Genomic DNA, 23606 nt, shown 5'->3' with positions numbered 1-23606 from the left:
TGTTTCTTCTAGAGTGACTTGAATTTCCATATGAAACAGCTCAATAAAGACAATTACTGACTTGTCTTCTCTTATGTGACCAAAGTGTTGCATCAAGAGGTCAATGACTTGACCTCCTGTAGAGCAATTTAAATCCACCTCGTACAGTAAGCGTGATACAAAACATATTTCATACGTTCCATGCTTGAAAAATACGTCCTACTGGACGAGAATGAGGGACGCTTACATTCATTCGAAAAACCTGTCGGTTTGTATTGGTATTGGGATTTGAACCAGGTAACTTCGGAATTGTGATTGTGTATGATTACGAAGAATACGCTTAGTTTTGCGGAAAATTTACCCATTTTAATATCTTTATTGCATGAAAAGAAATATGGCTTTTTCTGAGCCATTTTGCTAAAGCGCTGATTGCAGTGCGTCTATCATTGACTAATGCAATTTGTGTTAATGGGTAGTAGGCACTAAGTACTAAAATCTGCTGATTTGCTAGCATTAATTGTATAAAGTAAATGCTAAGGGCAAGTGTGGTTTATTTACAGCACAGTATATTACCTATGCACCTGGAAAGGCAGCTCTTCTTTTTGCAGCTCATGGCGATTCTACTACCTGAAACAGACGTAAAGGTGCTAATTGAAGTTTTCGGAACGCAGCAGTTACGCAAGGCGCGGTTTTACTCACTGTCTGGAAAGGTGGCCTGGTATTAACAGGTGCACTGAGCAGGTAGCGCTTCGAGATACAAAGGCTCACCCTTCATACCGTGTCTGTATTTTGAGATTTAAAAAAAAGTAGAGCAGATTACACTCTTGTGTAAGACTGATGACACAGCGATGCTGTTTGAGTTTGGTTTGACTTAATTAAGGTTTGAAGGTTTGAAGGTTTATTTCCGCAACTAGGTGTTGCGAGGACAGCCAGGGAAAAAGCTGTATAGACAGCTTGAGAGGTCCTGGCTTCCTCTTACAGTGCAGCATTGACGGCGGCGGAATAGGACATCAAACAAATAGTAAGAAAAAACTCGTATGTTCTGTACATAGAATGACACATGTACGTTCAGTAAGCAGTACATTCTGCTTGTAAAAGAAAAAAAGAACTATATTAGGTCAAAGAGACTATAAAGGCAAACACAGGGAGGAGAAAATAAAGGACAGCAGAACTGACAGGTGCACTCAAAATGGTAATAGCAAGAAAAAAAAGAACTACACGAATATTTGGGGCAATTCTTTCAGAGAAATATTGGAGACATCAAGATTCTTGTGGCAGTACAACTGGTTCAGAAGTGTCGGTAAGGTATGCTGCAACATTTGTTTGCCATAGTTTGTACGGCATTTCTTAACATTCCAAGGCTCTGCTGCGCGGGTATCATACACAGTTCTGCTTTGCTCTAACCTAGCAAGTGTAAGTAAGAAGTCATCATTTTTCATTATGGCGAGTTTATATTTATAGCACAGCCTATAGTTATACATGGATTTCATTGGAATAACGTTGTGTCGGTGGAAAAGGCTCGCAGTGTGGAAGAAATACGGCACTTTACATGCAATGCGTATAATACGTTTTTGTAAGACAGTGAGTTTGTTAATATTTTCAGCTGTTGTTGTTGCCCACACCATACATCCGTAGCTGGCTATGGAAGAGAACAAAGAGTGATAAAGTAACATGTTGACTGACGTAGGAAAATTAAGGCAATGGCGGCGCATGATACCAACTGTTCTGGAAAGTTTCTGAACGACGTAATTAATATGGTCATTCCACGACATATCTGCTGCAAAGTAAACGCCCAGAGTTTTCACAGACTGCACAAATTCTACTCTGGTATTGTTTAATTCAATTAGAGGAAGTTCAAAGTGTTTGTGACGTGGGCGGAACATGACGGCTGCAGTTTTACTAACGTTAATTCTTAAGTGATTATCAGCAGTCCAAGTATTTATTTCTTTTAAGGTTTTATTAGCTCGATTTGCGAGATCAGCCGTTGAAGTACCCGAAAAAAACAGACTAGTGTCATCTGCATAAATTATGTACTTAGCAGTGCTATCGATGCGAACAATATCATTAATATAAAGAACAAAAAGAAACGGACCCAAAATGCTCCCTTGCGGAACGCCAGAAGCTACCGCTTTCAACTGGGAGCATTCACCGGCAATACTAACAAACTGAGATCTATGTCGCAAGTATGAGGAAATCAGCATATGGGCTATGCCTCTAATACCGTAGTGGTCTAATTTTTTAAGCAGCACATAGTGATTAACAAGGTCAAACGCCTTTGAAAAATCTAAAAATAAACCAAGTACCATGTTTTTGGATTCAAAATGTTTTAGTATGAATTCTTTCTGAGCAAGGAGAGCTAACTCAGTCGATCTATTTTTACGAAACCCATATTGAGCGGTAGTGATAATGTTACATCTTTCAGTGAAGGAGGATAGCCGTTTAAGAATAACTTTTTCGAGGCCTTTGGAAAACACAGGTAAGATTGATATCGGGCGATAGTTTCCCATTTCATTTTTGTTTCCTTTTTTATACACTACTGTGACTTTTGCCCTTTGCATAAGACGCGGAAAAACACCGGAAACTAAGGATAGGTTGAAGATATGGGCGAGGGAAGGTGCAAGAATGTCGATAGTAAATTTTATGGGCTGTATCTGAAAACCTGACGCATCTGTAGCTTTACTATTATTAAGCGCTAAAAATTCTGTAATTACTTCATTTACTGTAACCGGTGTTAAAAATATTGTTTCACTATTTCTGGCACTCATATAGGAAAGATTTACGTCGCCGCTTGATGTGTCAGCAAAGGAAAGAAAGTAGTCATTAAAGGCATCTGCTAGATCAGAACCTTTTAATTCAATGCCTTCATGATTAATTTTTGTGGTCAGTTCGGAAGAATTACTGAAGATAGATTTTAAAACCTTCCAAACTTTTTCAGATTGTCTACCAGTTGAATTAAATCGGTTATAAATATATAGCTTTTTAGCGACGCGAAGTTGCTTTGTAACGAAGTTCCTAAATTTTTTGAATGTTTTCAGTGCTTCAGGACATCTACTTTGTAAAAACACTCTGTAAAGTTTATCGCGTTTTCTTATCAACTGCAACATGTCTTTGTCGACCCATGGTTTCTTACATTTCTTTGACTGGGAGAATTTCTTAAGTGGAAAGGAAGCATTATAAATGTCAGTAACAATCTCTAAAAATTTTTCGTATGCTTCATCAGGGTCGCTTTCCTCAAAAACATATTCCCAGTTAACAATAGATAAGCGTTCCTTGAACTCGCATAACGTGTGATGATTTATAACTCGATAAAATGACATTTGGTTGGGTTGTCGTTGAGAAATCGGAGCAAGATTGACAGATATGAATATTGGTATGTGATCACTCAGAGCATAAGCAATGGTGCCTGACTTCAAGCTTTCTGTTTTGGAGTTTGTTATGAAAAGATCTAAAAGTGTTTCTGATTCTGTCGTAATCCGTGTAGGTGACATGATGACATTTTCACAGGAGTGGACGTTAAGTAAAGTATTGAACTCGATTGTTGTGTTATTGTTGGCCAGCATGTCAATGTTAAAATCGCCACCTAAAATTAACTGATATTGGTTCATGTTCACAAATTCTAGGAATGAATCAAGAAATAAAAAGAGCTCAGCAGAACTGCTACCCGGTGGACGATAGCAGGCACAAAATATCCTTGTGCCAGACTTGACTGCCAGGACTTCGTAATGGGGCGTAATACAACAAAATTCAGGCACCATTTCTGATTCCATAATATTCGAAACTAACATTGAAACACCACCTCCCCTTCTTATGGATCGGTTCATATAGAAACATTTGTACGTCGGAATCACATAGACGTCACCTTCACAAGTAAACCACGTTTCAGAAAACATAACATTGAAACGAGTTTCCACTTCTCTGAAAAAACAGTCAAGTTCTTCTTGCTTATTTCGACCAGATCTGCGATTAACATGAATACAAGAGCAACAATGAGGATTATCAGGCTTAATGAAACTATTGAGGTCAGAAAGATTAACTAGATCAGTAGAAAGAGCCATTGGACAAAGAGTGCCGCATATTGCCGCACATTACTGGCTTTACAACTGGTCCAAATCTGCTGGACAATGAATGACAATCGCAGGATCGCGTTGTTTCCTTCTAACGAACACTTTCCCATTCCGGTGCCAAGCGTACTGGTAATCATTCTCACCTGCCCATGCCTTTGCTAAGCGCAACAGCTCACGGCTTTGGCGCGTCATGTTTTCGCTGACTGATACATCCGAGTGAGCATCTCTTAAAGCTGTACGCTTCTGAAACCACATGTCACGAGTTGAGAGCTTTGAAAACCGCACAATGATCCCGGGCACCTTTCCTGGCTTTGAAGGAAGTCTGTGCACAACATCGACGTCATTCAATGTAAGCTCTGGCAAATCCACAGATTTTGCTACGTTATTTACCTTTTCCATCAGATTCTCATCATTTGTCACCGGTATGCCGTGCACCTCAAGGTTCAGCTTTCTGTTTCGCCACTCAAGGTCGTTCACAGTCATTTTCAATGACTCAACATCATCAGCGTCGACTCTAGTCTCAAGTGCACTAACACGTTTCTTTAAGGTACAGATCTCTTTCTCATGTTTTACCTGTTGTTCAAGTATATCATCGTATTTTTTTGACATTAGTTCAATGGACTTCTTCACTTCATCGACTTGGTCAGGCAGGCCAGCAAGAGCATCAAGTTTTTGACATATGCCGGCTAAACAGCTAGCAAGGTCAGGTTGCGTACTGGGTGTGTCAGAGCTTCCTGCGTTTGTTTTGCGACATTCTGGACATCGCCACGCTTTGCGACCTTTCTCGCCTTTTCCCTTATATGTTGACGCAGAGACACCAGAGCAATTGCCGAGATGGTAGGTGTACTCACATTCGGCGCACTTGATGGCGAGTCCGTCATTTGGCAGACATTCTTCGCAGGAAGGGCATGTCCCCGGCATGTTAGCCTTGGTATAGCTTGTGCAACATACAGGTTTAAATTCGGAAAATCTTTCTCCTAACACTACAACTGAGAGCACGGTAGAAAACAAAGGCAGCAACGAGCAACAAGGCAGCAGCGAGCAACACGGCAGCAGCAGCGGTGGTGAAAGAAAAAATGGCAAGTAGAAAAGTAGGTTTTTTACCAACCTGTAAGGCGAAAACAAAGCAGATAAGGGGGCGTCCGATCACCACCGTCGCTGCTGCTCGTGTGACCCGTTTACAGCTCGGCCGGTAGAAGCGCGGTGGCGCAAAAGTCTGTGACGTCACACTTAGTGCTGTCTTGAGTCGAGTGCAGCAGGGTTCGTCGTTGAAATCTGCAGATGTAAGTAATTCACGGAAGCTGAGCGTCGGAAGGCACACTGGAATGTCCGCCTTCAGGTCAGAACAAGGCAGCGCACTATGGCAGCAGGCAGTCAGGGGTAACCCACCTGTAAGGCGAAAACAAAGCAGATAAGGGGGCGTCCGATCACCACCGTCGCTGCTGCTCGTGTGGGTGTATGATTATGCTCGTCATTTCTATCTCTTGTCGTCTATAGTCCCCCCCCCCCCCCCCCGGATGGATGGATAGGAGCGCCCCCGTCGAAACGGGGTGGTGGCAATTGCCATCATGCTTAGCTTTTCTTTATTTTTTTGTTTACTGCGTTGGCAATTCTCATTAAGAATCGCCATCATCTTTACCTACGGTTCCTACAATTCTAACCTTACGCCACATCTCTGCTCTTCCGCCACCAATCCTCCAATCGCTTTTTGCTAACTTCCACTGCAGATTTATTTACATGACCATTGTTATCTTTAAACCCTAGGGCCTCAGGAAGAGTGACTGCGCCTGCGACTGCGACTGCGCCTGCGCCCCCTATGGACGCCTGACACCACCTGTCGGAACAGAAGACTACTAATACAATAGTTCTCGTCCTCTCCGACAGGGGGCGTCAGGCATCCTTAGGTGACCTCATTAGTGCGAACACAGCCGCCGCTGCGCACGACTAACGAAACAACCTCTGGCTTAAATAGCATCGCGGTTAAAAAATTGGCTTTTTTCGTCTTTTCTGTGTTCCGAAAACTTCTGTGCACACCTGCACGCGTATTAGGCGGCCTCAGATTTGAAACATTTTTCGTCGCTTTAAATCCTCGCTGACCTTGGGATCGAACCGCAGCCCTTCTGGCTCAGAAGATCAGGAGGAAAAAACCTTTGTTGTGAGGCAAGTACTAAAACCCAGGGAAAAGGAGCGCTTGCTTCGCTAGGGCCCTTATTTAACTGCCGAGACAGAGTGGCGCCGAGCACTTCTGAAGAGGGGGGTGGGGGGGGTAGATATTAAGGGAATACAGTAGAGGCGTTACATGGGTACAGGACGCTCTGTATGTACCCTGATCTGCGGGCTTTTGTGACAGTGAGCTGTGTCACACCACCCGAATTCGCGGAGCATTACTGAGGTTAGGAGCGTGCTTGTTTTAACATTGCGGACCATGTGTGCTTGCCCCGTTAACTCTCGCGTTCTTTGCCTGGCAAGGTAGAGGAGGAGACGAATATGGCGAAAGGAAAGGCGAGACCGGGTATGCGCGTTAAGCGAGTCTTGAGGACAGGCTTATAAGCAGGTGAAGGAGCGGAGAAAGAAGTGGCGCGAGTGACGTCATTCCTGCATTTTCACGCCGCTCTCAGGTCGGGGTGCTCCTCTACTGGGGCGTGTTCTCGGTGCCCAGCTTCGGCTCCGAGTGGCTCTGGTACCACTGGAAGGGACGCCAGAACAGCCTCTTCTCGGACTTCATGCGACTGAACTTCCGGCCGAACGTCACCTACCAGGAGTTCGCCTCTGGCTTCACGTGCGAGTTTTACAACCCCGAGCGGTGGATCGACCTGCTCGTCAAGTCCGGTGTCAGGTATAACGGGCACGCTTGACAAAAACAGGCTCTAGAGATGACTATGACGTAAGCCTAGATTAATAGGTTAATTACTGATTGATTTTGATATGTCATCCCCCATGGTGGCTCTGGGGCTTTAGAGTCCGGCTGCTCATCCGAATGTTGTGGTTTGATAACGAAAATGGCGTTCGTATTTCGGTGAAGGAAATACAAAAACGTTCGCGCGCTGTGCGATATCAGCCCACATTAAGGAATTCCAGACAGTCTAAATTAATCTGGAGCCCTCCACTACGTAACCCCTTAGAGCTTCGGAACTTAAACCATCATTTATCAATTATGATTAATTTCAACATGCGAAGACCGTTTCTCATCTGATCACAGGAGGTGAAGAGACGCTGCATCGTAGTAAAGATTTCACTGAAACACTTGTACAATAATTCATGCTCATAATGACCAAATCTTTAACATTTATTTAGGCTTTCTAAAACACGCTACAGTTTATAAGGTTTAGTATACCTACTCATGCTTTAAAACTCGTAGTGCACATAGTACCTAACATAAGAAGCATTATGTATTAAATTGTTTAGAAAAGTTACAGCGCTCCAACACACGTGAAATTTCATAGTTCAATAAAGACACTTCTCGTCCGTGGTAAGAAGAGATATTTAGCACCGCAAATTTCCTTGCATTGTAGTTGAAAACTGTCATTTTGTTTTCGAATAAATTACGCGTATACCTGACATCAGCAATAATGAGCTCTACATTTTAAAGCAGTATATTACCTTCGTGACTGCAGCAACCATTATTACAGTTGCGCAAAGCATATAAGCCTTTTACTGGTAACAAGCGCGGGAACTCCGACCCGGAGAAGTAATTAGCATCTCCACGTGCGCTGAGATTACACCTCAAGAGGCCCGACCGGGATTTCCCAACACCTGAGACCACGGAGAACAAATCGTCTGAGGCCCACAGATCCCTTCTAATTATTCGAACTCCGAACCAGCGCGGGCCGGACTCCTGGGTTCGGTAGATTTCTCACTACGACTGAGCTCAGGCTTCAGAACTTTATTTACTTGAGCGAAAGAACACGGCGCGCTTTTTCTTTACTGCAACGATCTGCTGTCGCTACGGCCAAGTTTTTGATGCTATGCCGTTTGGACTGCGACGTAATTAACGTAATTCTCAGGATCCTGCGACGAGCTCGTCAGGGCTTTCCTTGGCCTTCAGGTGAATAGTTCGGCTTGCCACGCTTAAGTACTTACCGCCTCACTTGTCAAGGTGAGCGGCTGCACTTGTAGCCATCGATTCGTGCCTAATTATTCACAAGCGATCGAGCAACCAGCTGGCGCGCTGCTTCATTAGTGAGATTGTGGACTGCGGAAACTTTAAAGTGTGTTTTGTTGATTTCTTGTTACTCTGGTTTACCTCTTGGTGATTGTGCAGTCTAAGGAGCTCTACCAAAGCGCTTTAACGAGCATTTCTGACGTCTGAAATGGTGAACCCGCGCTTTTCAAATATTCCCAATATAATTTGAAAACTTACATCATTAAGATCACGCAGATGTCAACAAAATGTGAAAAAAAAAATACAACCGGGATCAGTGTCAGATCATTTCGTCAGATTTTTATTTAATGGTTGTGTATAAACATAGCAGCCTAAAACTCACGCAGCGGTTCTGAAATGGTTTTTTTTTTAAACATGAAAATCATGTGACAAACATGAAAATGAAAGTATTTTAACGTAATCAAATTTTCATACCTCTTTTGACCGAAACAATTTTGCGAAACTTCTTGCCTATTGAAGGGAATGCTTGTAAGAATAAAAGCTCACAAGAAATTAAGTAGTACAGATCACGTTTTGTGCAATTTACCACTACTTGCCAGCTGCACGCCGAAACAACTATCCGAATAGCTTTTTTCACTCGCAGTTTCTTTAAGAATGATTTTGTTAGGTTATAACATCTAAACATAACTAAATGGCATTGGGCAGTGTTATGTAGAACAATACAGTGCGCCTCTAAAACAGTGTAAATAATGCATGAAATGGCAGTTTCATACCCAATAACAAGCAAGTTTCGCGGACGTTCTTTTATTTATGAGCCCAAAATGTGTTAAGGCAGCATTTCAAACACTTTTAATGTAGGTATTTCAAACGAAAGCCTCGGTTGCCAGTGATGTGACAAGGCTCGGCTGAAGCCACCCTGTGTTAGAATCGTACTATAAGATGTGAAATTGTATTTATTCATATAATTGGGAGACACAACTAATGACAGGTCTGCAGAATACTCCATCAGAGAGGGTAACGAAAGGTGCACGTCGAATGCAAAAAAAAGACAATGATAATTCTCTTTAAGCCTTTACTATGGGGAATGGTGACCCCTAGTACCGGTTAAAACACGCTAATCTGAAATAAAACACCACGTCAAGTAGGCGTAAGAGCAGAAAAAAAAATTAGTAGAAGAAAAGTTTTATGAACTTTAGTCCTTAAACACGGAAACTTGTCTCGTATTTCATACTGAGAGTTACGTAAAGGTCGCTGTTGCTCTTGCTTCGAGGCTTTTCGGCACACTGGAAACTTCCTGCTTCATAGAAAAACCAGGGCTCGAAACTGATATGGAATAGCCGTTCTAACTTCCACCCACAGGTACGCTGTGTTCACGGCGAAGCACTTCGAAGGCTACACGCTATGGCCGTCCAAGCGCTCATGGAACTGGAACTCGGTAGACGTGGGTTCGAAACGGGATCTGCTCGGTAAGTGAAATTTTTTTTTCCTCGGAACTCCTCGTTTTTGGGGCCCACGCGTAAGCGGTAACGGAGCTCGTCGTGAGTGACGACATTACGTCGCCCATGCTGCATTCTCGTTAACGCAAGCTCTATGAATGGGTTCCAAAAAAAAGCGAAAAGAATAAAAACTTTCAATCGTTTCACAATACGCTGGGACGAGAGAATGGCATGGATTTCTGTGGCGCAACATATGTTCGTTGCATGGATGGAAGATAGGAGAGTCCCCTTTGAAATGGGATGGTGGCAGTTGCCACCATACTCGCTTTTTTAAGCATGAAATGCTTTTAGCTCCCGTTGTCGGCAGTGGGGGGACGTCACGCCGAGACCGAGAGCCAACATCCAGGCACTGAATTCCACACATCCGGGAGCTGAAACGAGAGCATCCGGGCAGCGTACGAGATTTGACGAGACTCATAGGGGCTTTGAGAGAGGGCCGCTTAGAGCAAGAGGGGAGCTTCAGGGCGAGAAGGGCTTTGAGCGGAAAAACTACTTCCGCGCCTTCCCCAAGGATGGCGCAGCGGTCCCACACTCACGCATGTAAAAGACCTGCCGCTGGATTGACCCGCCGCGGTGGCTCCAGTGGTTACGGTGCTCGGCTGCTGACCCGAAAGACGCGGGTTCGATCCCGGCCACGGTGGCCGAATTTCGATTAGACCCATTTCGACTAGACCCATTTCAAGATTTTGACTAGTACCATCTACAAGTAATGTGTTATGCCCGTAAACATTTCATGCATACTCTACTCTCCGTTACGGAAGAGGCAGAGATTTTTCTTTATATTTGTTTAACTGCCCCAGCTCTGTCTTTTAACGGCGCCACCGAACGAGCGCCGACTGACGGCCGTTTGTACTGGAGTGCTCACAGGGCTGAATTAAACGACAGCTAGCAAAAGGTCGACACCACTCTGGCTGAGCGAGAAATTTTGCATAGAATAGCAGCAGTTTTTCCTATTTTAGAGCGAAATCTTTAACCGGGACGTTCAGAGCCTGGCAAAAATTGCGTATGTCATCGTCTCTTGCGTGTATATGCTTAGGACGATCGCTCCTCATCGTCTTCTGCTACCCAGCAAAAACTTTGAGATCACTGCGGCTACCCGCATTGGAGTAATGCAAAAGGAAAACGTCCACATACCACGTCGACGTCCTTGGCTGCTCTGACGTCCATGTACTATATCGACGTCTATGGCTATTTTGTCATCTAATGTATTATTTCGCGTTTAATCACCTGATTACACCCCATCAACCAAATTTTTCCAACGGCAACATTTTATCACACTGTCACGATCGCACTTTCACACATTTATCTTCAGAGAATGACGTAATCGTGTGGACCAAACTGCGGACAGTGTTTGCTGCCGCGAAAGAGCCACATAAGGCTCTCTTATTAATAATCCAGTGGTTCTGACCCGAGCAAAATCATCTCGTGCGTGTCCGTTAAAAAATGACACAAAAATGGAATCAATCATCATGTGTGTGCCTCAGTTCAGTCATTAATGCATGTAAAACCAGTAAACACAGTCTTTGCCAAAGGCAAAGCCCGTGATTTTCATTCTAAGTCGAATGTTGTAAATTCTCTATATTTTTTTTTTTGCCGAGAAATGTTGAAGAAATCTATTGCCCAATATTAGCGTACAGAAATGCAGCAGAGGGCAGACTGGATAAAACGTTCGGAAGCCGAGCCTGCGGGCACAGTTTGATGTTCTTTTCGTGCCGCCATTTTTAAGGCGACGAAATTCGAAGATGCCCACGTGCACAAGGTCAATGGAGCCTTGTGGTAAAACATTTATGCCGCGCTAACTCACCCCGAGCGCGCTTTATTCTCTTAGAGGCAGATTTATCACTCTGGTCGCTAAGCTTCCCCCCTCCCGCTTTTTTTCTTTCGGGGAAATGGCCGCGGGTGGCGAAGACTCGAGGACACACTGTCGTTGCCAGGCAGTACAAGGCCTCATCGCTCAAGGCTGAAAGATAGAAATCAAATTGTGGGTCCCCCTTTAGCGGCACGGATATCATAAATAAATGGCAGAAAAAAAACAAAATCTCCTAGAAGGCACATGCGTCGCTCAGCGGACGAGCGATGTCCGGATCATTGTTGTCGTGTTACTTTATTCAGACTGGAAAACAGCGTTCTTCTTAAAGGGAAAGTGAAGAGGCTTTAGGGCTCGACGAGGTTAAAGTCGTCGAATGTACGAAATTTGCACAGGAAAAATATAGGAAGTGTTTTTCTGTGCTAGCATTTGAAATAGTGAGGTAATCGCCGATTAAAGTGGCGACGGTGTCCAGGCTTCTCTGCACTGTGCAGCCCTTGGTTGGGGACACATGATATCTTCCTCAGTGGTAGGTAAATTTAGAAGGCAAGGACGCTTGCTCTAAAGAAAAAAATCACACGCCATCGAAATGAATGATCCAGGAGGGTTGGCAGCTTTCGGCGAGGCACTAAAATGTGTGCGTGTGCGTGCGCGCGTGCGTGCGTATGTCTGCGTGCGTGTGTGTGTTTGTGTGTGCGCGTGCGTGCGTCTTGCGTGTGTGTGTGTGTGTGTGTGTGTGTGTGTGTGTGTGTGTGTGTGTGTGTGTGTGTGTGTGTGTGTGGGGAAGAAATTCAATTATAATTTATTCAGCGCTCGCAGGCAAATACCATGTTATGATTCATATATATCAAAGTCGTAGGCATCAAAGAAAACATGCTATCAAAATTAGGCGTCTAAAGTTCTTTAGATTTTAAATTCATAACCTCCACTTGTAATTAGCCGCCGCGGTGGCTGAGTGCTATGGCGCTCGGCTGCTGACCTGAAAGACGCGGGTTCGATCCTGGCTGCGGGGGTCGAATTTCGGTGGAGGCGAAATTATAAAGGCCCGTGTACTGGACCATGTCAGTGAACGTTAAAGAACAACAGGTGGTCGAAATTTCTGGAGCCCTTCACTACGGCGTCCCTCATAGCCTTAGTCTATTTGAGACCTTAAACCCCCATAAACTAATCTAAACTAAACTAGTGTTGGTCAAATATTTTAGGGGAATCCCCTGAGGTGCAGTAGATTTTGTAATAAGGGAGTAAGTACTCATTGACATCCACCCGAGCGCAGCCATATGGCTACAAAGGAAAGCTATACAGCTTTCACAGAAACTTCGTAGTTAAAGAAAAATTCGTCCTGGTCCGGGGTTCGAACCCGGGACCACCACCTCACCGGAGCAGTCGCTCTACCAATTGAGCTAACCGGGACGGCAAGCTTATGGTAGGGCGAGAGCGAATTGATCAATAACTCGAAGTAGGAACTAGGAAGTAGGAAGTAGGAAAACATTTGACCAACACTGTTCCTACTTCGAGTTATCGATCAATTCGCTCTCGCCCTACCATAAGCTTGCCGTCCCGGCTAGCTCAGTTGGTAGAGCGACTGCTCCGGTGAAGCGGTGGTCCCGGGTTCGAACCCCGGACCAGGACGAATTTTTCTTTAACTACGAAGTTTCTGTGAAAGCTATATAACTGTCCTTTGTAGCCGTATGGCTGCGCTCGGGTGGATGTCAATGAGTAATTACTCCCTTATTATAAACTAAACTAAACTAAACTAAACTAAACTAAACTTTCTAAAGACAGAAAGTTCGTCACGGTTGTTGTGCCCAATCTATGCTTGTACACTTCTTGAAGGCGGGTTCACAAGTCTTTTGAGCCTGATAAGTTTCCATGAACTTCCTGCAGGTGATTTCGCCAGGCTTCTCAAGACTACCACGAACATTCGCCTGGGTGTGTATTACTCGCTGTACGAGTGGTTTAATCCGTTGTTCCTGGACGACCGGGAGAACAACTTCAGGACGAACGACTTCATACAGGTGAGCGCCGTTGGCAGAGGCAAAATGGATTATCTTGCCGCGTGTTCCGCATATGCTGGGTCGTCCGGTGTAGCATGTTTTCTTAAGCCAAAGAGGATTATCGGGCACTATCAGGGGTCACGAAGGTTTCAGTAGCAGGCTTTATTTGTTCAGGTTTCTCACAGCACGGGAGCTGAAGACTCCTTGAGGTCGAATAGAATCAGGCTGCATGATGAACACGGCATCTGCCTTAATATTACGCCAAGCACAGTGAGTGTAGTGGATGCGATTGAGACTAACCAGATGTATTATCACTGGCTACGTTTGATAAACATGTGGTATTCGTGTAGGATTGTTGTACGCCTCGTTACATAGTGCTACTTTTCGCCATAACCTTTCCCTCATCATCATCAGTGTTATGCTGCGTCATGCAAGAAGATAGCTCATTCTCATTTGTCATATTTTGGTTACCCTGGAATAAGGCCGCCAATAAAAAGGCGCTTAGATGTATGCATCTCCGCACGCACGCTTAGCCATACATTCTGGCCCATAGGCAAATCACAGAGAATTACTGAAACACCGCCGCTTCACCTAACGTAACACGGGAAAGTGAATACAAAAGAAAGAAGAAACTACTAGACATATTGCTTACCTCGGCGGAGAAAAAGTGGGCGAGAGTAACACAGGCCCCATACTCTCAATCGCTCTTAGTCCACACGACCAGGTATGGCACATTTTGACAGCCTCTCACTTGCTCCCCCACATCGGTAGCCTATGAGAAATATGTAACCCCTAGGGTTTTCTCATTTCTAAGTCGTGTAAAGGAGCTCTGCGCTTCGCTTTTTTAGTCCTAAGCTTCGGAATGGGGAAGGCGAAAATACTTCACACATTCGACAGCCGCGCTGAATGCCTGAGAGCAAACGCAGTGTGCCACACATTACTGACAAAGGCTGCATACATCAAGGGCTAGGCCCACTTTCATATAGTGTTTGCATCTGCGTCGCGCGTTTTTCGTCGTCATTAACATTGTCATCATCATAATATACTGTCCGTTAAGATCCTAGGGTTGCTCTTTACATAAAGTTGGGGGGGGGGGGGGGGGGGGAGCAATTTGCCCTTTGATAATCTATTGCGTGAAGAAGCCTACTTGGATAGCTTCCCTGTCAGGCCCCTTGGACCACATTAATTTTAGTCTGCCCTTTTGATAATCTTCACTAAAAGCCCACTTGGATACCTTCGGGATAAGTCCACCTTGATAGCTTCACAAGAAATAAGTGGGCTTCATTCGAAGCCCACTTCGATGCTTTCACTCCAATCCAGATTGAATACATTCACTTGAAGCTCACTTTGATAGCTAGAGCAGAAGTACACTTAGAGAGCTTCACTAGAAGTCCGCTTGGACGGTTTCAGTGAAAGCCCTTTTTGATAGCTTTGCTAAGCCTCTCTTCGATAACTTAAGCAGAAGCACAATCGGACAGCATTACTGTATAAGCTCCCTTTATAGCTTCACTAGAACACCACTTGAGCTTAATTTTAACCACTTTAAGAGTCTGGAAGGCTGCCCGCCTAAATAGCTTCAGTTGAAGACGACTTGGGATTGCTTCACCACTAATGGTAGATTCTGGAGAGCGCGTAATTCACGACCCATACCACGCTCGTACCTCATTCCGATATGAAGGAAAGTCTCGTTCGCCAGCACGTGAAGGCGGAAGTTCTAGTTTGTAGCACACGATTACTGTGCTCTTTACCTCAGGTTAAGTGCCCTGCGTGGCTGTAGTTGTAGTAGCACCTATTAGAAGATTCACTGCGAAGAAATTCATTGCCGTGGCGAATCATGGGGAAGCGATGCTTCTATCCCCACCAGAAATCAAAATAGTTTAAGCTCAGTTGAAACACTGTGCGTGCACCTCATCGCCTACGCGCATTTCATTGCCGTTCTCCCTATTTTCGAGCTCTTCCGTTCAGCCGTCCACCGCTATCCCGTATGATACGTTCCGCGAGCTCTTGTTTAACGCTGACAGTGTAAATACGACCTAGAAGCGACATACAGCGGTTCCACTGCGCTCCCTCTCATCTCCACTCGGGCGTTCGAGCCAGAGAGAAGAAAGAATCAGTTTCCGCATATTTCACGAGACTCGAATTTTTCGGGGGAGGGCTGGTCGGTCGAGATGCAGGTCGGGTGCCTCCAAAACAGAAACTCGGTGTAGGGTGGTGACAACCGTCGTTCACTCGGAAGACGCCATTTTGTTGCACTTGTCGTATGGCCACGAAGCTCGTAACTTTCAGCCCGAAATGAGACTTCTATATCTAGAAGCTCTACTGCACGACATTATGGCCGAGACAACCGAAATTGTAGCCTTTCAGAATACTAATGTGGCACCAAAAAACTTAGTACGTGAAACAAAATGGCGTAGCTTTCGTTTCGTAGATGTAAGACGTCGTATGAATTTCTCTATCCGACTTGAGGACAATAACAAAACAGCAGCCTTTTCGTGTGACACTTGCGACGTTGTGATGCGTTAGAGAATGTCGGAATAGTGCACTCTAGAGCGGCTTAATTTCTCAGTTTCGTAGCGCTTAAGTTTATAAGAGGCGTGAAGGCGGGGGGCGGGGGGGGTACGTTCGAGGGCGCACTATTATGTTCATTTGGTTAACATAGGAAGTTAACGGCCAATTTGTCAAGACAAGAAATTCATCATAATCAGCAGTAACAGCAGGAGCAAACATAATTTCATGGCAGAACAAAATGCTTCTCCAATTGACCTCCAATTAAACCAGACTTGAACCAGCTCATCTTGCCCCCTATATCCGCAAATTTTCGTCTCGGCCAACCTGACTATCTTCCAACCTTGTACTATATTGCCGGATGTTAAAATATGTAAATGCCGCACGTTAACAAAAGTAGTTACCAATAATTAATGCAGTTAGCATTCTACGTACTGCGCGTATGAGTATCAATGCGATATGCTTCTTACACTGTGTCCTTTCTCTGCGAAGCTTCGAAGCGGAGTTATCGTTTACATAAACAAAAAAACAGCACCCATTTGAAGAATGCTGCCACTGTTTGAAGAATCCAAACACAAAGCGAAATTACTAGATGAAGAATATAACAGTTGTATCTTATCAGTAGCGCCCTATGGTGCCCAAATAACAAGACTTGCGAACAGGCTTGAAATTAGAGGCCAGCACCGATTGGAGAAGTAGCCTTGCTAGCAAAGAGAGGAATGTGGATTAGAAAACGAACTCGGGGTAATCTTACAGTAGTGATATATCAGAGGGAAAAAAAAGTGCTTGACATGTAGTAGGGCACGCACGTAAACAATGGACTGCAGGCTACCAGAGTAGATTTGAACTTAAAGGGAAACTGCATAGGTTTTAGAAATCAACGAGCTTAAGTGGGTCGAATGTGTGAAACTTGCAGGTAAAGCATGCGAAGTCTTTTTGGGCTAGCACTTGAAATAGTGAGGTAATCGCTGAATAAAATCCGGACGTCCTTCAAGCTTCTCCGCAGCGCACAACGCCGTGGGGTGCGCATGATGACGTCATCGAAGGTATCGGTACATTTCCAACGCACAAACGCCTGCTCTGAAGGAGACAAAACCAACGCCACAGAAGGCGAACCCTGCCGAGAGTTGTTTGGCAGCGTCTAACGCGTCAGGGCAGGGTGTGGCTGACGACAGCGCTAATTTGAAATCATACCTTCCGTGACGTCACGCTGAGTTTTCCTGCACTCCTCTGTTGCATTGAGGAGAAGCAAAAAATTCAATCGTCGATTACGTCATTATTTTAAATGCTAGTGCAAAAACACTTGGCATGCTTTACCTACAGCCTACATAGATTTGAATCCTTGAATATCGCGGAATTCTCAAAAAACTGCTGCAGTTGCCCTTTAAGGAAGACAGCTGGGGGGGGGGGGGGGGGGTATTAGAGATGGTATTAGGACTGCTGCTGGGGATATGTGGTAATGGTGAGTCTAAGCCAAAGAATATCGGAGATCTTTATCAGGGGTCTTTCTCGCGCAGTGGACGTTATCTGTCTGATGGGGATGACGACGACGACGAAACGCTTTGTAGTGAAAAGACAGCAAAACCGGTTGGAAACAAAAAAAAAAAGCCACATGCACATTCGAAGGCGCCTCTGTAGACATCCACGTATACTTCCCGTCATGCCTTATTGAATCGATGATAGGGGGGCTGACTTGTCTTCTGGTATTATTAATATGAAACTCCCGGCTTTATAATACGGCATGCGAGGGACCTACGTACCCGCCATCGTATCAGCAGCCAGCGCGAGCCGCACTGCAGTCAGTTGCTAGCAGTTATTTTACGCGACGCATTCCAGTGCTACCACAAACGACGTCACAGAAAGATGAGTTAGACGTAAGCTGCGGTTACATGAAGGCGACAGGAGTCGACAACAGTCCATTTTTAGAGGGAAAGTGCGAGAACTTCCAGGCATGGAATAAAGGACGGGTCACGCCTGTCCTTCTAAAAACCTGTTCTTTCCCTCAAAAAGGGCATTGGAGTCGACTTATTACATAATACCTATTGCGTGTTATTACATAATACCCATTGCATATGTCTCTTCTGCCTTTTCAAAATCTATCATGTTCAAGAAAAAGTAATGCTTTGAAGACACGTGATCTGAATAATCGAATTTTTTATTGCTTTCAGTTATGTGTTAAAAATATGTTTAGCAAATATGTGTGTGAATGAAACGTCATGCTGCCTTGAACTGTGGGGGCGCAAAGGCTCTGTCAGGAATTTTGCCTTTACCTCTGCCCCTTACACGGAGAGAATCCGTGAAACAATAAAAAAAAAACTTGTGTCGCATCCTTGTAAACGCGGCTATAGTACCGTCGTTGCATCCAGAAGGCTGTCAGACTTGATGTAATAAGATATGGGTTTCATAGTCAGCATCCACAAAGACTTACTATTCTTCAGTTTTTTTTATCTTTTTCCTTTTTTCCTCAAAATTATCAAGATCAGAGTTAGCTATGGATATAAATACGCACCAGACTTTTTTTAATACGATAGCATTTAGGCTGTAGTCTCCCAAAAAAAATTGCGCCTTGACCTTAACGAAATTCCCTGATTGGTCAATTCTCTTATTACGTCATCGGGGTCACGTAACCCCATTTGACCAATCAGAGATCACCGCGAAATTTTAAATTCCCCACGAAAGGCCCTAATTGGTTGTGAGAGGGGACGTAACCTTGTGACGTCGTCACAACCTGCCCACCGTTGCCAGATTTAGTGCAGTTGCCACCTGCACAGTGTTCCGCTGTGCATGAGCCTTACGGGAGTTCGGGAAGAGCAACCTATGTCTCAGAAGCCACACCAGCGCGGGGGTTGGGTATTGGAACAGCAACCTGCAGGCCGGTGGCGCATCGATTAACAGCTGCACCACTCCGCTCATAGCGATGTCAGGACTCCCAGCGATCTATGAATGCGATTGAGAGAGAGGGTCGTGGCTTCATCACTACCGCGTGAGTGCCAGTGGATCAATTAAGAGGGCACCGCCAAATTTTAAAATGTTAGAATGACTTTCCCAGAAAATGGATTAAGATAGATTAGTGGGTCGGATTAGTATAATCTCATTGATAATACAATGGAAGGAACAAGAATATTAGATACTCATTTACGCACTGCGGAATATTAGCATAAATGTTGTCTCCTTGTCTTCGTTAAGAAGACCCCTATGTTTCTTTTTTGCGGAAGAGGTGCTTATCTGTCGTCTTTCGACAAAATCTGTGGCATGATGCTTGTCCGAGCTTCGCGGTGCATATAAACTTTTTTTTTGGCATCTCTTCATATCGATCTGTTGACATGTAAGCACAGTACTTATGTCTAAGCATAGTAAGCACAGCCTACAAGGTATGAAATTAATTGGCTGTTTTAGCTAGGGCTAGCGAGAACGTTTTGTTATTGAAACCGGGTTTTCTGCCTCCCAATCCTCTTTGTAGCATGAAGAAATTTCACTGGTGTCTTGGGAACGTGCGGTCTTACAAAACTCAGATGAGCACTTGCCCAATTTTTCTTGATCAGGAAGGAGAGGGCGCAGCTTTAAAAGAGCCGTTGTAATACGACATTGTTTCGAAATAAACTCCGCACACATAACAAAGAGAAGCCGCATTAGGCTAGGGCGGTGGCCACCATTGAAAGACTTTCGTAAATTGCTTGTGGCGGCGGCACGAGGCTTAATTTTTCAGTGACGGTTACAGCATACAATTCCGCTTCTCAAGCAAACACCACACTCGAGGCAGGAGGAAGGCTGCTTTGTGGATGTGTTGATTATTTCTCCTACTAATCTTCAGCGGCGCGTGCGTGTTATTAAAATGGGAGGAAGTAAATGAAGGAAAAATTCATTGCTCATAGTATTACGTTAACGTATATTTTAGCCACGTGTTTCGCATACTCGCGCTGAAAATTGCTACACGCGAGGATATTTCTTCTTCGGGGATTAAAAGCCGAGAATATACGCTGTGTAATCAACTTTGCGGGAATTTATCGTTGCGTACCCAATTCCGCCGCTGTTCTGAGCGAAATTAGCGTTTCTTAAGAAGACGTGATCGGTTATCATTCTTGCGGTGATGAGCTCACCTTTGCGTTTGCATGTTTTTGTTATATATTTCACCACGTGCGGTTCACGGCGTATCTCCTGTCCGCGCTTCAGGGCATGCCAAGCAACGATTCATTACCTTTATGCGCTGTACATTCAGCTCTGCTGTTCTTTGGGGTTCCTCGCCGAATATTTATTGTGCGCTTATAGCGGCTAAATAGCAAAAAGAAATAAACTTCTTAGACTTCTTCCACAGCACTGGGGTGCGGGAATAAAAAAAATATATATCTTTACGATCTCTTCCTCTTCACCAAAGTGATCACCTTGTGGACCCAGAGTTAAAATTAAGAAAAACAATATGGTGAAATACCTGCACCTGCAACTGCATCGAATTTTCTTTCTTAGAAGTGAGACATTTTTTTCCGGTGTTTCTTTGGCACCAATGAGGCATTGGCGTGTGAGAAATTTGGATTCAAAGTTTTCACTATTTTTGTCTCCTCTATCTGATTCAAACTCGTAACGTTGGTGTTGACGGCAACCGCGTCGAGATTTTATGACAGCAGTCAGGAAGAGACAATTGCTTTTGACGTCAGTGTAGTTTGTTCGAGAAAAGAAGCAGTATCACTTCATTGCCCTTTTCCAGTTTAGAAAAACTCCGCTTTTAGTGAAAGTATCCATGGTCTATTTTTTAAAATCTGATTGTCAGTCGATATATTTATTATGAAGCATTAATTTGTATTCAGTCTTCTTTTAAGGCACTAAGAAATACTGGTTTCGTTAATAATTCGTAATGTATTGCTAATTAATATGCAGACCCTCTTCCTCTACTCCTAGCGGTTGTGTAACGTACAAAAGAAAAATCCTCCCTCATTGCCTTTCCTAGTAGCAATAACTTTTTCCTAATAGTGGTAAAATTCACAAGGGTAGAAACTTGGGCGGGTCGGTAACTGTGATTCATGGCATGTGATTCATGGTACTACTTCATACCAAGTAGTAAAATATCAAGGAAAACTATCTCTCTATTCTAGAATTGGGAAATAGGGAATTTCCCTATTCTCTAGCAACTATCGCGAGTCCTATATATAAGTATCCGCAGAATTCTCGAGTCCTAGTACTATAAATACAGCGATGCAGACGAAGTTTTAAATACATTTTCAGGAGTTGCAATGCTTCCAACTACATTCTGCGCATGCGCAATGTAACTTCTGCTTTTTTCCTTCTTCTGCTGTGGTATATATTCAGGGCTTCCTCTTCCGTGTCGAATGTTTAAAACTTTCCCATGGCTTCCGACTTTTTTGGGAGTTTCGTTCCATGCATTGCACAAAGAAACTGAACTTTTAATGACGTTAAGGACAGCTAGCGTGTTAGCTTACGCAACTCTAGGGAACGCGGAAAACTATCAAACATGGTCATCCGCACAACTGCCGGGCGAGGAAGTGACATTAACGCGCCCACCGTTATCACGACAGAGCGCAATCAAGTTCTCGTTTGAGGACAGCGCTAATGTCGCGTTGCCGCTCTTGCTCAATCCGGCAAGCCTCGAAACAGCTACGTCGCTAAACTTTGCCGCGTTCGCTGCGTTTCCCCTTGGCATTTACCGTATTTACTCGAATATAAGCCGACGTGTTTTATTAAAGCGACACTGAAGTGTAACTCTTGCCAGTTTTCATTCGGGCTGAATATCGATCCTCTGGTTCTTTCTGAATATACGTTCATGTTTTTCCTTCAGCAAAAAGACGCCTTTATTTCTGAGACTATTGCTTTTAGAACTTTTTACGTCAATCGACACAAACACTTAACGTTTACGCCAAAAAACAAAACACCACGTGATCGCCGTTTTGAAGTGAACGCCTCAATATCCCACGCTCTCGAATCCCTGCATAGTAATCTGTGCTGAAGCTTCAAAGTTTACTTGCGGAATCGGTCGGTGATCGAGACACCTTTATTTAACTTTATTCCTCTTCCTGGTTTATAAAAACTCTATTATCAGTGATAGCAGTGCCATTGTGGTTGTGTTTGTGTGTCTGCGTGTGCCATATTGTGCTGTAGGGATTACACACATTGCTGCTGTTCTACTGTTAATTCATACGTGTAGCCGCATACTTTGCGCGTTAGCCTTATTGATTTGTTAGAATTGCTTTTTTTCTTTTGTTTGTGCTTTCCACTCCTCTAATGGCCCTTCAACAGGGCCGACAGTAACAATAAAGAAAGAAAGAAAGTAAGAAAGAAAGAAAGAAATAAAGAAAGAAAGGAAGAAAGAAAGAAGGAAAGGAGGAGAGAAAGACAGAAAGAAAGAGAGGAAGAAAGAAAGAGAGAGAGAAAGAAAGACAGAAAGAAAGAAAGAGAGAGAGAAAGAAAGAAGGAAAAAGGAAAAAAGAAAGAAAGAAAGAAAGAAAGAAAGGAAGAAAGAAGGAAAGAGAGAAAGAAAGAAAGGAAGAAAGGAAGAAAGAAGGGAAGAAAGAAAGAACGAAAGAAAGAAAGATAGAAAGAAAGAAAGAAAGAAAGAACGAAAGGAAGAAAGAAAGAAAGGAAGAAAGAAAGAAAGAAAGAAAGAAAGAAAGGAAGAAAGAAAGAAAGAAAGAAAGAAAGAAAGAAAGAAAGAAAGGAAGAAAGAAAGAAAGAAAGAAAGAAAGAAAGGAAGAAAGAAAGAAGGAAAGGAGGAGAGAAAGACAGAAAGAAAGAAAGGAGAATATATCGGTACAGGCAAGCTTAATTTTGTCCTGAGGGCCCCACTAAAATCACGGATTCAAATCTGGCTGGTCAGGTTACACTCTAAACAAGAATATGCATACATAGAAGTAAAGAAGGAGTAAATTGTCGTCTAGTGCATTCCCTTCTTTAAGACGGAGTGCGCTGAAGCAGAGCTCACTACCTTTTCACTCCTTTCTGTTCAGAGTGTCGATCAAAAAATGCGACTCAGGCAACCTCATCGCGGCGCCACCTTTGAGCAGGGCGCAAAAGCTATACTACCTGCGTAAAACTTTGTTCCGCAACACGAATCTTCTGGGTAAGCTTGCCAAAACAATATTGCTTCCAAGCGTAAATAGTTCGTAGCAGTGGATAATTCGTTAAGTCTCTGAACGCAGACAGCACGGACTCATCGCATACGCAATGGGCCGCAGATATTTTCTCTTGGCAGCAAATTTGTGGCACCGTTGTTTGGGAACCCAGTTGCCTTGCATTTATTTATTTATTTATTCGAAAGACCTGCAGCACCCGTAGGCATTATTTCAGGGGGGAGGGGGGATGCATAAAAGAAGAATAGGCCAGAAAAAAAGAAAAAAAAGAAATGAAACATGGCATGACACACCAAGTACAAAATTAATGAATATGTAGAAACAGAAAGCAAAAAGACAAGAAAGAAAAAAAAAAGAAGCCAACTGCGCACTCATACATCCGATAGCAACGCGCGGAACATAGGTTCGGAACGGCAATCAACAATTTCATGGGGCACGCGATTCCAGTAATGAATGGTAGATGCAAAAAATGCATTTTGATAAGTGTAGTTTTGCATTTAATTTCTCTAATCTTCCATCCGTGGTCAAGTCTGTTTTACCTGAAATGCGGTGGAAGCAAATAATTTTCTTAATATATTTTTTATTT

At 43.8% G+C, this 23606-nt stretch overlaps 1 protein-coding gene across 1 annotated transcript in view; it reads left to right on the top strand.

Annotated features, from left to right (window-relative positions):
• LOC149348216 (alpha-L-fucosidase-like) overlaps window positions 1-23606 on the top strand; it is a 63642-nt gene that overhangs the window by 270 nt on the left and 39766 nt on the right. The window contains exons 2-4 of the mRNA XM_089588007.1: window positions 6662-6879; window positions 9505-9611; window positions 13333-13463. Coding sequence (XP_089444133.1) covers window positions 6662-6879; window positions 9505-9611; window positions 13333-13463 — 456 coding nt within the window. The remainder of the gene's footprint in view (window positions 1-6661; window positions 6880-9504; window positions 9612-13332; window positions 13464-23606) is intronic.

Source organism: Amblyomma mixtum, chromosome 4 (genome assembly GCF_055824585.1).
Source record: "Amblyomma mixtum isolate Tamu chromosome 4, ASM5582458v1, whole genome shotgun sequence".
Taxonomy (NCBI): domain Eukaryota; kingdom Metazoa; phylum Arthropoda; class Arachnida; order Ixodida; family Ixodidae; genus Amblyomma; species Amblyomma mixtum.
The sequence above is the reverse complement of the archived record's forward strand: the minus strand, read 5'-3'. Positions and strand labels throughout refer to the sequence as shown.